At 38.3% G+C, this 15,433-nt stretch overlaps 1 protein-coding gene across 6 annotated transcripts in view; it reads right to left on the bottom strand.

The window, feature by feature from the left end:
• LOC126747356 (Na(+)/H(+) exchanger protein 2) overlaps nucleotides 1-15,433 on the bottom strand; it is a 47,012-nt gene that overhangs the window by 19,494 nt on the left and 12,085 nt on the right. For 3 of the 6 annotated variants that reach the window (XR_007664169.1, XM_050455928.1, XM_050455932.1), the window contains exons 4-11: nucleotides 9,575-9,792; nucleotides 9,318-9,520; nucleotides 8,844-8,933; nucleotides 8,484-8,794; nucleotides 3,978-4,122; nucleotides 1,840-1,989; nucleotides 1,701-1,769; nucleotides 1,452-1,521 (exon numbers count right to left, since the gene is read on the bottom strand). Coding sequence is in view for 5 of the 6 variants with exons in the window: in XM_050455928.1 (XP_050311885.1) it covers nucleotides 1,452-1,521; nucleotides 1,701-1,769; nucleotides 1,840-1,989; nucleotides 3,978-4,122; nucleotides 8,484-8,794; nucleotides 8,844-8,933; nucleotides 9,318-9,520; nucleotides 9,575-9,792 (1,256 nt within the window). In the remaining variant the exon portion in view is untranslated. The remainder of the gene's footprint in view (nucleotides 1-1,451; nucleotides 1,522-1,700; nucleotides 1,770-1,839; nucleotides 1,990-3,977; nucleotides 4,123-8,483; nucleotides 8,795-8,843; nucleotides 8,934-9,317; nucleotides 9,521-9,574; nucleotides 9,793-15,433) is intronic. The other 3 variants (XM_050455929.1, XM_050455931.1, XM_050455933.1) reach the window with 3 other exon arrangements.

Below are 15,433 nucleotides of genomic sequence, written 5' to 3'. Positions count from 1 at the left end.
TAAATAGAAAAAAAAATTGAATTTCGCGCCTTACTAGTGTCACAGTTGGCTGCATTGGACAACTTAAGCTGTCAAACGTTGAATTTTAGCCCATGAAGGTGCATAAGGAGCAGAACTTCTTCGGTGACAACCCAAGAGGGCTCTAAAACAAAGATGGCGCTCCAAGACGAATCTGTCAACTGTCAATTAATCCCGGGCTGCCACTACACCTTAAAAAAATTATTTAAAGTAAAAACAGCCTTGGAAATAGAAAAAAAAATTGAATTTCGCGCCCTAATAGTGTCACAGTTGGCTGCATTGCACAACTTAATCTGTCAAACATTGACCTTTAGCCCATGAAGGTGCATAAGAAGCAGAACCTTTTCCTTGACAATCCAAGAGGGGTCTAAAACAAAGATGGCGCTCCAAGACAAATCTGTCAACTGTCAATTAATCCCGGGTTGCCACTACATCTTCAAAAAATTATTTAAAGTAAAAAAAGCCTTGGAAATAGAAAAAAATTTGAATTTCGCACCTTAATAGTGTAACAGTTAGCAACACTGGACAACTATAGCTGTCAAACGTTTATATTTAGCCCATGAAGGTGCATAAGGAGCAGAACCTCTTCAGTGACAACCCAAGAGGGCTCTAAAACAAAGATGGCGCTCCAAGACGAATCTGTCAACTGTCAATTAATCCCGGGTTGCCACTACACCTTAAAAAAATTATTTAAAGTAAAGAAAGCCTTGGAAATAGAATAAAAATTTGAATTTCGCGCCTTAATAGTATCACAGTTGGCTACATAGGACAACTTAATCTGTCAAACATTGACCTTTAGCCCATGAAGGTGCATAAGGAGCAGAACCTCTTCGTTGACAATCCAAGAGGGCTTTAAAACAAAGATGGCGATCCAAGACGAATCTGTCAACTGTCAATCAATCCCAGGCTGTCACTACTCCTTCAAAAAATTATTCAAAATTATGAAAAGTGTTAGAAGTAGATAAAAATTTGAATTTCGCGCCTTAATAGTGTCACAGTTGGCTACATAGGACAACTTAAGCTGTCAAATATTGACCTTTAGCCCATGAAGGTGCATAAGGAGCAGAACCTCTTCGGTGACAACCCAAGAGGGCTCTAAAACAAAGATGGCGCTCCAAGACGAATCTGTCAACTGTCAATCAATCCCGGGTTGCCACTACTCCTTCAAAAAATTATACAAAATTATGAAAAGTGTTAGAAGTAGATAAAAATTTGAATTTCGCGCCTTAATAGTGTAACAGTTAGCAACACTGGTCGACTAAAGCTGTCAAACGTTTATATTTAGCCCATGAAGGTGCATAAGGAGCAGAACTTCTTCGCTGACAACCCAAGGGCGTTCTAAAACAAAGATGGCGCTCCAAGACTGTCAATCTGTCAACTGTCAATCAATTCTACAATATTCGTGCCTTAGTTTTAAAGCTGTAACTACGTACCGTGTGAAAATTGCTTGGCAGTGCCGTTCTGCTGGAACTCCGGGAAACTCACGTGGTTCTCCTTGCCGCTCTACAAGAGAAAGAAAAATATTAACCCTAAAAACTTCTGAGAGAGAAGGATGGGAATATGATGAGTCTTTGACAGAACAAGCGGCAGCAGTGTACGCGGGGGGAATTCACGTTAGTAGTGGTGAATCCCCCGCATTAGGCAACCCATTAGGCAGTCGAGCTCTTGGATTGCCTAATTACCTTGTAAATCCCGCTGGAGCTGCGCCTGCGCGAGGTCCTCCCGGGGATCTGAAGGGAATTTTTCTGATTCTTCAAAACAAAAGAATGATTGACAGATGGATGATCCGGGGGGTGCGATTTAGGGGAAAATGCTTAATACCTTATTCAGCTTCTTGCTGTGCCTCTTGTGGCTGTGGTGGTGCTTCTTGTCCGCCACCAGTCTGCGCATGTTCACGTGCATCCGATAATTGACTTGGGTCGAGAGGTCACGGTCGTTCACCGCGTGTCTGCTGTAGCTTAACCTCCTGTGCTGTAAATCGAGGAAAACATACAGGAAATTTGAATTTCCCGCCATGGTGGTGACACCGTTGGCAGCGCTGGCTTAACGTGACAACTGTCGAACGTTTAAGAGTTCGATGATGGCGCACGGACGTACGCGCAGTCGAGTCAGAATATTTGAATTTCGCGCCTTAATAAATCCACAGTTGGCAAAACTGTCAAAAGTATTACAGTTTCAGATTCTACAGTTTTAAAGAATTACAGTTTTTGCTTTGACAACCGCTATAACACAGATGGCGCTTCTATATAGTCACAGTTCGAGTTACAAAATTTGAATTTCGCGCCCTAATAAAAAATGGTTGGTAACCTTGTCTAAAACTGTCACTTGTCAAACATTATATAAATCAATATTTTGTATCCAAGCCATTTGTTGACAGCTGATGGCGCTCTGACGTGAGTTTAATTAGGGTTAAAAAAATTAAATTTCGCGCCTTTTTTTTTGCCAAGGTTGGCAAACCTGTCTTAAACTGTCAAATGTCAAACGTCTTCCAGCTTTTTGTTGACAACTGCTATAGCAAAGATGGCGCCTCTATACATATAGTCGCAGTTTAAGTTACAAAATTCAAATTTCGCGCCTTGCTATTTTAAGAATAAGAGGCAACATTTTAATGTGAAGTGGTCATTTATCATAGAACTATGTAGCATAAGCTGTCAACTGTCAAACGTCAATATTTTGTAGTTTCTTTAATTAATGAAAGCTGTTTGTTTACAGTTCCTTGAACAAAGATGGCGCTCAGACGTATGCGCAGTTAGAGTAAAAAAAATCAAATTTCGCGCCTTAATAAAGCCACAGTTGGCGAGCCTGGTCTAAGCTGTCAACTGTCAAACGTCTAAAAGTTTTAGTTTCTTTTATTAATGAAAGCGGTTTGTTGACAGCTGCTGGAACAAATATGGCGCTTGCATGTATGCACATTTAAGGTTAAACTATTCAAATTTCGCGCCCTAATAAATCCATAGTTGACAACCCTGGCTTAAACTGTCAAACGGCTTAGCGTTCAAGATTTTTTAGTGTCTTTAATTAATAAAAACGTTTTGTCGACAGTTGCTTAAATAAGGATGGGGCTAGGACGTATGCGCATTTAGGTTTCAACACTCAAATCAAGGATTATCATTCAAATTTCGCGCCTTAATAAAGCTTTTGTTGGCAACCCTGGCAGAAACTGTCAAATGTCAAACGTCTTACAGTTTAAGGTTCTATAGTTGGTTTAAAGAATGGAAGCTGTTTGTTGACAGTTGTTGGACCAAAGATGGCGCTTGGAAGTATGTGCAGTTCGGATTGAAAAATTCAAATTTCGCGCTTTATTAAAGCCATAGCAAGCAAGCTTGTCTTAAACTGTCAATTGTCAAAAGTATTACAGGGTAAGACTCTACAGTTGTTTAAAAAAATAAAAGCTTTTTGTTTACAACTGCTATAACAAAGATGGCGTTACGATATACTTGCAGTCAAAAAATTTGAATTTCGCGCCCTAAGAAATCCATGGTTGGCAACCATGGTTTAAGTTGCCAACTGTCAAACCTCTTCGAGCTTAAGAATGTGTAGTTTATTTAATTATTGAAAGCGGTTTATTGACAGTTGCTAAAACAAAGATGGCGCTCGGATTTAAGTGCATTTAGGGCTAAAAAGTTCAAATTTCGCGCCTTAATTAATACACAGTAAGCAAAACTGTCAAATGTCAAACTTCTTATAGTTGCTTTAAAGAATGAAGGCTCTTTGTTGACAGCTGTTATAACAAAGATGGCGTCACGATATACTCTCGCAGTCCGAGTTAAAAAATTTTAAATTTCGCGCCTTCATAGTCTCACAGTTGACAAGTCTGTCTTGAACTCTCAAACGTCAAACAGCTGCTTAAACAAAGATGGCGCTGCAATATACACCTTTCACATTCGATTTCGGCGGCAAATTCAAAATTAAAATCGAAATTTCGGTTGTTTTCTTTGCACCTGACGTTCGCTACTTACACTGACTCTTCTGTAAGGCTTGACCAGCTCCTCCGCCAACAAATGATGGATCTTGGCATCCGTCAAGTCTTTCTTCGAGGGGTTATAATCCAGCTCCTGCATGTCGATGTTCCAAGTGCTCGAGTCGATTTGGCTCAGGCTCGAGCTGAAAAAAGACGGAAAATGAGACCGCTGACAGAGATCGATGCTGACGTGTGAAACGCTCGTGTTTTTAGGAAGCAGCTAATGGGTGTCGTGTGTTTTGGTCTTGACGTGTAGACTATCACTAAAGCGTCTTGTAACCCGCAACCAGCTCGATCAGATGGGCCTTTCATGCACTAGATTTGACTCTAACTAACTATGAGACGAATGTAAGACTATGCGAGGGGGTTTGAACGTTCTATGAATGTCCTGTGGATATTCCAGGATGTTCGTAGTTTGATCAGGCGCCTCCATGTCCTCCTTTTCTCTCCTCAAGCTTCTTATGGAGCTCAACCATAGAGAGGAGTGAGAAGAGGTTTCTTAGGGAAAGAAATTCTTACAGATGTGCAGAATGTGTTGAATTTTTTCATATTTGCGCACTAGAAGAAGAGGAGATTGTTTGTCATTGTTTATCACGTTTGTGAAGTCAAAGAAACATCGTCCAGGTCAACTGTACTTCTCCCATGTAAGAAAAAGAGAGAGAACGAGAAGAGAGACATGCGCGTTTATGTCCCTAGATTTCTTGACTATGGAGTAATGTCGAAGGCGTTCGACACCATCTTAGGATAATCTTACAGACAACGAACTGAATAGAAGAAGAGGGGCAGATTAATGGTTATTAAGAGAGAGGAAGAGAGATGCCTAATCCTCTATGATCTTCTTCAATTTTGGCAGGGAGGAGGACAAACGAACAACGGCCATCCCCTCCCAAAGCCAGAATAGGAGGAAATTGATTATAGAGAGAGGAGAGAGGGAAAGAGAGAGACAAAATAGTTGAACTCACTTGCCTTGGACAATATTTTCTTTTAATTCCAGAGTGCATTCAACCCTAGGACACAGCGAGATTTTCTTATTTCTTCTATGAAGTTCAGTGCATTTAACCACCTGACAGAGAGAGAAAATAGCCTGGACAAACATTTTAATTCTTCCAGGCAGTTGAGTGCACTCATCCATGTCAGAGAGAGAAAAAAGATGCATCATACATCTCTGTATTCCAGGTAAATACAGTCCGATATAAACATTAGTTCTGTCATTCATAATTTTTGAATAATTTTTACATGACAGGTACCACCCGTCTATTTCCATCTCAGTCGCACAATCACTCTGTCACTTATTCTGCGCATGTCGCCATGCTGTGCACCCCCACCACTTCATTATTACAGATGGTGCAAGCTGCCACGTCACATTAATTAAATCGTCCAAATAAGTGAAACTGAGACTGTACAACAGGTGACATATGACAAAGAGAGAGAACAACTAGCAAAAGAGACACCTGACAGAGAGAGAAAAGAGAGTCACTTAGCTGCCTGTAAGGGTTTATTTCATTTTTCCTAGCAGTTAGGTGCATTTAACCATCTCAAGGAGAAAAGAGTAAATAGAAGACTCTAATCCAAATGATTGGAAGTGCCTTTTTTTAATTATTCCAAGGAGTACGGTGCACTTGACCATATGACAGAGAGAGATAGAGAAGAGTGAATAAAAGAGGCCGACTCAACTGCCTGGAATATTTTTTTATTTATTTCATGCAACTGAGTGCATTCGCCCATATGAAAGAGAGAGAGAGAAAAGAGTATGTAGAAGACTCTAACTTAACTGCCTGGAAGAATATTTTATTAATTCCAGGCAGTTGAGTGCATTTAACCATCCAAAAGAGAGTGAGAGAGAAAAGCGAATAAGAGACTTTAATTCAAATGTCGCGAAGAGGCTTTTGTTGTATTTGTCAGACACTTGAGTGTATTTAACCATATAACAGAGAGAGAAAAGACTAAACAGGAGTCATAGGTGTCCAAAATAATTTTTTATATATTCCAGGCAGTTGCGTGCATTTAACCATCCGAAAGACAGAGAAAGAGAGTCCAACTCCAAGTCATTTACTTGGAATATTTGTTTTATTTATTCCAAGCAGTTGAGTGCATTTAACCATCTGACCATAATTTTAATGACTGGAAAAGTTTTTTTCTCATTTTTCCAAGCAGTTAGGTGCATTTAACCATCTCAGAGAGAAAGAGAAAAGAGTAAATAGAAGACTCTAATCCAAATGATTGGAAGTGCCTTTTTTTAATTATTCCAAAGAGTGCGGTGCACCTAACCATATGACAGAGAGAGATAGAGAAGAGCGAATAAAAGAGGCCGACTTAACTTCCTGGAATATTTTTTTATTTATTTCATGCACCTGAGAGAGAGAGAGGGGGAGAAGAGTCGTTTTTTTCAGGCCCTTGAGTGCCCCATATGAAAGAGAGAGAGAAAAGGGTATGTAGAAGACTCCAACTTAACTGCCTAGAAGAATGTTTTATTTATTCCAGGCAGTTGAGTGCATTTAACCATCTGACCATAATTCCAATGATTGGAAGAGTTTATTTTTTCAAGCATTTCAGTGCATTTAGCCATCTGACAGAGAGAGGGGGAGAGAGAGTTCAACTCAATTGACTGGAATATTTTTCTTATTTATTTCAAGCAGTTGAGTGCATTTAACCATCTGAAAGAGAAAGAGGGAGAGGAGGAGAAGGGTGAGTAAGAGTATTCTAGAGTAGTCTAATTTAAATGCTTGGAGGCATTTTTTTTCAGGCATTTGAGTGCATTCAACCATACGACAAGAGGATTAAGTAGAGTGAGTAAGAGTCTCTAATTCAAATGCCTGGAAGAGCTTTTTTATTTTTTTTTTCAGGCTCTTGAGTGCATTCAGCCACATGAGAAAGAGATTAAGAAGAGTGAATAAGGTATTGCAATTCAACTGCCTGGAATATTTTTCTATTTATTCCAGGCAGTTGAGTACATTTAACCATCTAAAAGTGGGAGAGAGAGAAAGGGAGAAAGGGAAGAGTGAGTAAGAAACCCTAAATCAAATGCTTGGAAAGATTTTTTTTCAGGCCCTTGAGTGCATTCAACCACATGAGAAAGAGATTAAGAAGAGTGAATAAGGCTCTTCAATTCAACTGCCTGGAATATTCTTCTATTTATTTCAGGCAGTTGAGTACATTTAACCATATGAAAGTGGGAGAGAGAGAGAGAGAGAGAGAGGGAGAAAGGGAAGAGAGTGAGTAAGAGACCCTAAATCAAATACTTGGAAGTATTTTTTTTTTCAGACTCTTGAGTGCATTCAGCCACATGAGAAAGAGATTAAGAAGACTGAATAAGGTACTTCAGTTCAACTGCCTGGAATATTCTTTTATTTATTCCAAGCAGTTGAGTACATTTAACCATCTGAAAATGGGAGAGAGAGAGAGGGAGAAGGTGAAGAGACCCTAAATCAAATGCTCGGAAGAGTTTTTTTTATTAGACACTTGAATGCATTCAACCATATGACAAGGAGATTAAGAAGAGTGAAAAGATCCTACACTTTAACTGCTTGGAACACTATTTTATTTATTTCAGACAATAGAGTGCATGTATCCACCTAAAAGAGAGAAGAGAAGTGAGATGGAGCGTCTAATCATATGCTTGGAAGAGCCTTTTCTTATGTATTCCAGGTAATAGAGTGCATTCAGCCATATGACAGAGACTCCAACTCAACTGCCTGAAAGAGCAAAATTTATTTACGCCTCATCCTTTGGATCGAACGTCACAAGATAAAAAAGGAGAGCGTCTTCTGCCTACCCTGACCATCTCTTTCTAACAAGAGGGAATTGATGGCTTCCAGTTGCAGATCCATACCCAAGGACTTATCCCTCAGGAAAGACCAACTGGGTCAAAGTTATTTGTGCACCATGGACACTAAGAAGAAGAGAGAAGGTGGGCATGGATCGTTGATATCCCCGGATCTCTTGATCTTTCGAAGGCGTTCGACACTACTAAACTGAGTTGACTCTATTCATCTTTCAGGAAAGACCAACCACCAAGAAGGAGAGAGAAGGACAAGAACATGCACGTTGATGTTCCCTGATCATTTGACTCCACGAAGGCGTTCGACACTATCTTCCAAAAATGTTAAAACGAGGGGCTCTCTTGACTTTTTGAAGGCATTCGACCCTATTCATCCCTCAGGAAAGAGCAACCAGGTCCTTGCTACTTCTGCACAAGTGACCCCAAAAAGAAGAGAGAAGGAGGCCACGCACATGCGCGCTCCCTAGACTTCTCGAAGGCATTCGACACTTTTCTAGAAAACTGAGATGACCCTCTATTCAGTTCTCAGGAAAGACCAACCAGGCCCTTGCTACTTCTATACAACTGACCCCAAGAAGAAGAGAGAAGGAGGCCACGCACATGCGCACTCCCTAGACTTCTCGAAGGCGTCCGACACCGTCCTCGCATACCCTTACGACAAAAAACAAAACGCACTAAATAAAACAAACAAACCATAACTTTAACTGATTTCGGGTTAGTGTTTACCAGTTTAACAATTTTTGGGCGCACCTTCCGTTAAGGTTACCCGTCGGCGTGTAGTTCCGAAAGATGGCGGACATGCTCTCCGTGTTCGAGATGTTGCCTATCGTCGACGCGTTACGGCGCATGTACTCCATCGCGTCGCGCATCGCCAACTTCGAGTACGTTTCGAGGATCTTCGGCTCTGCGCCCTGGTGGTTGCGCAGCAGGTACGGCCTGATGAATTTGTTGTCGAACCGTTTAAACCTGTCGCGGATGTGGTAGTTGCCGTGTTGGCCCACGATGTCCTCTATGGCGGCCATAGCGTGGTCCATCAACTAAAGAATAATTTCTTTCAATAAATCCTTGTTATGTTAAAGGACTTACTCTCTCGTGTATCCTCTCGTTCATGGTGGGCTTGCGCTTCTCCGCTGTTTTGACGTTCAGGATCTTCACCAGGGGCTTAATGGTGATTCCCTAGTAGATTATTATTATTAATTAATTAATAAAGCAACTGCTGAAACAAAGATGGCGTTACGATATACTCGCAGTTCGAATTAAAAAATTAAATTAATTTCGCGCCTTAATAAAGCCACAATTGGCATAAACTGTCAACTGTCAAACGTCTTAGAGATGAAGATTTTGTAGTTTCTTTAATTAATAAACGCGGTTCGTTGACAGTTGTGGGAACCAAGATGGCGCTCGAACGTATGCGCAGTTAGGTTTAAAAAATTCAAATGTCGCGCCTTAATAAAGTCACAGGTCTCACTATTAGTACCAAAAACCAACACAGACGTGTGGTTTTTGTCTTAACAGCCGTGGCAGATATCACGAGTAAAAAATAGAAAAGGCGCAACTCACTTGAAAGAACACGGTGAAGTAGACGACGGCGATGGTGGTGGTCATGAACATCGGCTGTAGCGGGACAATTTTCGGGTCGATGAGGAGCACGAGGGCGAAAGCGACCGCGCCCCTCAAACCCCCGTAAGACATCACGAACTTCTCCACTTTGCTCAGCTGATGGAGGCGGAACCGGTTCGCGATGGCCGTCAAGACTATCACACCTGAAACCACGTGACTTTGGCTCACCTCGCCTCGCCGCGGCTCAGCTCACTTACCGATGACCCTGTACAGGGAGCAGAACAGGATGGTCAACAGGACGAACCAGGTGTTCCAGTCGTGGTTCTTGTTGACCGTCGCCACGCCCAGGAACATGAAGATGATCGTTTCCGAGGAGCTGCTCAGCATCTTCATCGCGTATTTTATCGTCGTGTGCGACTTGTGCGAGATGTTCGACTCCACGTAGTTCTTCATCGTGATGCCGCAGAAGGTGATCCTGCAACGTAATTATCCGTAAACGGGTTTTGGGCGCAGCTCGTGTCGCGCAGCAGGTGTGCAAGAAACGAGCATGCGGTTTTTTTTTTTTATGGGAGACGCGTATAGACAAGAGAGATAGCGAGTAAAATTGCATCGTTTGGAAAAATTGAAGCTCAGAATCTATAGTTTTTGGTTAAACTCACTCAGTTGGTGGTGAGTGCATGTAACCATATGAGAGCAAGGAGTGTAACTCAACTGCCGGGATTTTTTTTTCATTTCTTGAAGCACTTAAACAAGTTCAACCTTCTGAGAGAGAGGGAGAGAGAGAGAAAAATAACTCAATTGTCTCGCACAAACCTTTCTTTTACTCAAAGAATGCATTTGACCATAAAACACGGAGGAAAAAAGGAAGAGAGTCCAACCCAACCTCCTATAATAATTTTTTTATTTATTCCAGGCAGTTGGGTGCATTTAACCACCTGAGACTAAAAGAAAGAGAAGAAGAGTAAAGGAGTGAGTAAGAGAGTCGAACTCAAATGGTTCGAAGAGCCTTTCCTTATTTATTCCAGGCAGTTGAGTGCATTTAACCACCTGAGAAAGAAAAAGAAAGAAGATGAATGAAGGAGTGAGTAAGAGAGTCTGACTCAAATGCTTCGCAGAGTCTTTCCTTATTTATTCCAGACAGTTGAGTGCTTTCAACCATATGAAAGAGAGAGAGAAAAGATGATTAAGAGTAGATCATTATAAGAACTCAACTACCTGGAAGAATTTTTTTTTAATTCCAGACAGTTGAGTGCATCTGATCCCCTGAGAAAGAAAAAGAGAGAAGATGAGTAAAGGAGTGAGTAAGAGAGTCTGACTTAAATGCTTCGAAGAGTCTTTCCTTATTTATTCAAGACAGTACCATAAAAAAGTTAAATACGCAATTTTCCCAAAAAAATCATTCGCAAAAAATCGTGAGGGGTACCTATGGGAAAATGTTCATAATTTTAGTTTTTATTTTTTTTCTGGAAAACTATTGGATGGAGAGAAAAATTGTTTTAATAAAAGTTGTTTAGAATATCAATGCGCATGAGATGCAATAGAAAAATAATTTCTAGGTGTAATAGTTTTTCAGAAAACTGGAAAAAACCTCTAAACAGTTTTCCTTCATTTTCTCGAAAACTATTGGAAATATGGAAAATTTTCTTTTAGCATTAAATTCAAAATAAAAAATAGTACAAATTATTAGGAATAACATTTTGTCGTAAATCAAAAAATAAAAGAGTTATGGAAGATTTTTGAAAAATCAGAAAATTTTTGGGTAAAAAATAAATAAAATTTTTTTTTTTTTTAAATTAGATTTTTTTTAATAAATAGATTAATTACCAAAAAAGCTTAAAAAAAGTCCTATAAAATATTTTTGAAAAATGTACCATATAAAAGTTATACGCAATTTTCCCAAAAAAGTCGTCCGCAAAAAATCGTAAGGGGTACCTATGGGAAAATGTTCATAATTTTAGTTTTTATTTTTTTTTTAGAAAACTGTTAGATGGAGAGAAAAATTGTTTTAATAAAAGTTGTTTAGAATATCAATGCACATAAAATGCATTAGAAAAATAATTTCTAGGTCCAATAGTTTTTCAGAAAACTGGGAAAAACCTCTAAACAGTTTTCCTTCATTTTCTCGAAAACTATTGGGAATATGGAAAATTTTCTTTTAGCATTAAATTCCAAATAAAAAATAGTACAAATTATTAAGAATAACATTTTGTCGTAAATCAAAAAATAAAAAGAGTTATGGAAGATTTTTGAAAAATCAGAAAATTTTTGGGTAAAAAATGAAAAAAATTTTTTTTTTTTAAATTAGAGTTTTTTTAGTAAATGGATTAATTACCAAAAAAGCTTGAAAAAAGTCCTATAAAACATTTTTAAAAAAAGTAGCATAGAAAAGTTATACGCAATTTTCCCAAAAAAGTCGTCGGCAAAAAGTTGTAAGGGGTACCTATGGGAAATTGTTCATAATTTTAGTTTTTATTTTTTTTCTGGAAAACTATTGGACGGAGAGAAAAATTGTTTAAATAAAAGTTGTTTAGAATATTAATGCACATAAGATGCAATAGAAAAATAATTTTTAGGTCCAATATTTTTTCAGAAAACTGAGAAAAACCTCTAAACAGTTTTCCTTCATTTCCTCGAAAACTATTGCGAATATAGAAAATTTTCTTTTAGCATTAAATTTTAAATAAAAAATAGAACAAATCATTAAGAATAACATTTAGTCGTAAATCAAAAAATAAAAGAGTTATGGAAGATTTTTGAAAAATCAGAAAATTTTTGGGTAAAAAAATGAAAAAATTTTTTTTTTTTTTAAATTAGATTTTTTCTAGTAAATGGATTAATTACCAAAAAAGCTTAAAAAAAAGTCCTATAAAACATTTTTGAAAAATGTACCATAAAAAAGTTATACGCAATTTTCCCAAAAAAGTCGTCGGCAAAAAGTTGTAAGGGGTACCTATTTAGTTTTTATTTTTTTTCTGGAAAACTATTGGACGAAGAGAAAAATTGCTTAAATAAAAGTTGTTTAGAATATTAATGCGCATGAGATGCAATAGAAAAATGATTTCTAGGTCTAATAGTTTTTCAGAAAACTGGGAAAAACCTCTAAACAGTTTTCCTTTATTTTCTCAAAAACTATTGGGAATATGGAAATTTTTCTTTTAGCATTAAATTCCTATTAAAAAATAGAACAAATCATTAAGAATAACATTTAGTCGTAAATCAAAAAATAAAAGAGTTATGGAAGATTTTTGAAAAAATTGACTATTTTTGGGTGAAAAATATGGGGTTCTTCATGACAAAGAAAGAAGAGAGAGTGGCAGCTACAACTCGGCTACCTGAATAAATATTTTAATTTTTTCCACGCAGTTGAGTGCACTCATCCATGTCAGAGAGAGAAAAAAAAGATGCATCATACATCTCTTTATTCCAAGTGCAGCCCGATCGAAAAATTAGTTCTATTATTCTTAATATTTTAATAATTTTTACACAGAGGATACCAGTCTATTTCCATCTCAGTCGCACATTCATTCTCTCACTTATTCTGCGCATGTCGCCCTGTTGTTCACCCCCCACCACTTTATTATTACAGCTGACATAAGATGCCACGTCACAATAATTAAATCGTCCATATAACAGAAACAGAGAGAGAGAAAGAAAGAGAGAGAAATTACTAGTAAGACAGAGAGAGATAGAATAAACTGACAGCTCCAATGCGACTGCCTGGAAGAATATTTTGACTTGATTATGCATCATTTATCAATTTACTACAATGACGTAATAAAAGGACCCATTGTGACGTCATTATTTGACGTTTACAAATGACGTATGACAGCTTGAAAGATCTTTGAGCGTCCACGCAATTTACAGGTTAAATGTGTCAATGTCAAGAGTGTCAGTGGAGGAGACAGTTCAGTCCAGTGGGCTCGTTTTAAGGAAATTGGATAGACGACATGAAAAAGGCATCCAAGGGTTAGTTACTTGATTTTTTGCTATTTACCAAAGTGGCGTATTAAAATGATCCATAGTGACGTCAGTCGTGTTCGAGCGATCAACCGGTTAGATCTGTCAATGTCAAGAGTGTCAACCAGGTTTGACGTAACGAATTATGTAGAATAAAACATAATGAATCTCTGTACGAACGGTGTGGATATTTGCACGCGCCTCATTTAACTTTTATATGAGACAAAGAAAAGCACTTAAGTCGTAATTGTTTCATAAATCTCAACGAGTCTTACGTAAGCGGGGACGGAGGAGACCCCCTCCCCCCTCAACCCTCGTATTATGGAAAAATCCCGGATCCGCCACTGTCGTTTAATTAAATCCGAATAAAACGTTTTGTCCGTGAATACATCCTTCTTTCTTTTTTTCAGTGGATTGGATGGGGAGGGAAGGAGTGAGGGAAGAATCGCATTAACATGATTAATCGGTTTTGTATGCAGAACCATTCAAGTTATTGGATTTATGCATTTATACAAGGGATCGCGTGTTCGCTCGCGTTTGGTCGATATCCCGACCTAAATTCCGTTCAATGTCAAACTTCTCCACGTGTTTTCACGTGTATCGAAATGTGACAACAACGCTTCAACCCCAACTCTTGCAAAAACAGCTGATAAATTCAAATTTTCGAATTAGTAGCCTGAGACGCATGCGCCATTAAACTGAAGCGGCTGAATTATGAAGAGAAAAGTTGCTGGGAGGAGGGGGTAATATGGCGAGTTCCAGCCTGTCTTCTCTTCTCTCTCGGCCATGTGATTTCAATCAATTTCAATTGAAGAGAAAAAAAGAGGCTCTTCCAGGCAGTTGAGTAGAAGTCTCTCAGATGGTTAAATGCCCATAATGTTGCATCGGATGCGCAAATCCTCCTAAGACAGTTAAATGAGAACGTGCACAAGCTGCGCAGAACGAGTCGACTCCCTCCTTCCGGTGCGCACTGCTTTAGTTTCTATTATTTGGACGATTTCATTTATAACAGCTACATGAATGTAGTGGTGGGGGTATGATATGACAGTTGCGCATAATGAGTGGAATTTTACACCCTAATGCGCATTAATAAAGAGTGGTGCTGACGCACTAAACTCCCTGGAAAAATTAAAATATTCTTCGAACCATCTATTATTTCCTTTTCTCCCTTTGAGATGGTTTAGTGCACCCTAACCCTACTTTCTAGGGCTGTTCAAAAAAATACCCTATGAAACTAAAAATTGGTGGCAAAGGGGTGTGGCTAACATTATCGAATGCCTTAGAACAATCAAAACAGCAGTTTTCCTTATTTGGGCAAAATGTTCCAATTGTTCTCTATTGATTTCCCTATCCATTATCTTCTTCTTCATAGGCGCATTTTTTATTGGGTGAGGCTGCAGCACCGCTATTTTTGAATCTGTTGAGAGAAAACAGATGTTCGACTGTTCGGTTATTTATATAGAAAAAATTAAGGAAATCCATGCACTAAATAGTCTTTTATCCAACTTTCTGTTAAGGCATGTTTGTTAAATTAAAACCAGTACTCTTAGGTAAATTGATACATAACTCCACTTCTGGTGCTCATATCGCCTTGATTTTTATTTTAAAATTTTCCTGCAGTGTTCTGTTGCTTACGTAGAAAAAATTAGGGAAATCCATACACTAGAAACTTTATGATCCAACTTTTTGTCAAGGCATGTCTAATGTTTTCTTAAGCAAACTAGTGCTCCTGGTTAACTGGTATATAACTCCGCTTCTAGTAATCATATCGCCTTAATTTTTATCTTAAAAGTTATCTTGGAGTGTTCTGTTGCTTATATAATAAAAATTAGGGAGATCTGTGCACTAGAAATTATTTTATTCAATTTTCTGTTAAGGCATGTCTAGTGTTTACTTGAGAAAACTAGTAATCACTTACTTCTTAGGTAACTTCGCATGTAACTCCACTTCTAGTGCTCATATCGCCTTGGTTTTTGTTTTAGAATTTTTCTGTAGTATTCTGTTACTTACGTAGAAAAAATTAGGGAAATCCATACACTAGAAACTTTATGATCTAACTTTTTGTCAAGGCATGTCTAGTGTTTACTTGGGAAAACTTATTTCTTGGGTAACTTCATACGTAACTCCACTTTTAATGATCATATTTGCTTGATTTTTAT

This window comes from Anthonomus grandis, chromosome 19 (assembly GCF_022605725.1).
Source record: "Anthonomus grandis grandis chromosome 19, icAntGran1.3, whole genome shotgun sequence".
Taxonomy (NCBI): Eukaryota; Metazoa; Arthropoda; class Insecta; order Coleoptera; family Curculionidae; genus Anthonomus; species Anthonomus grandis.
The sequence above is the reverse complement of the archived record's forward strand: the minus strand, read 5'-3'. Positions and strand labels throughout refer to the sequence as shown.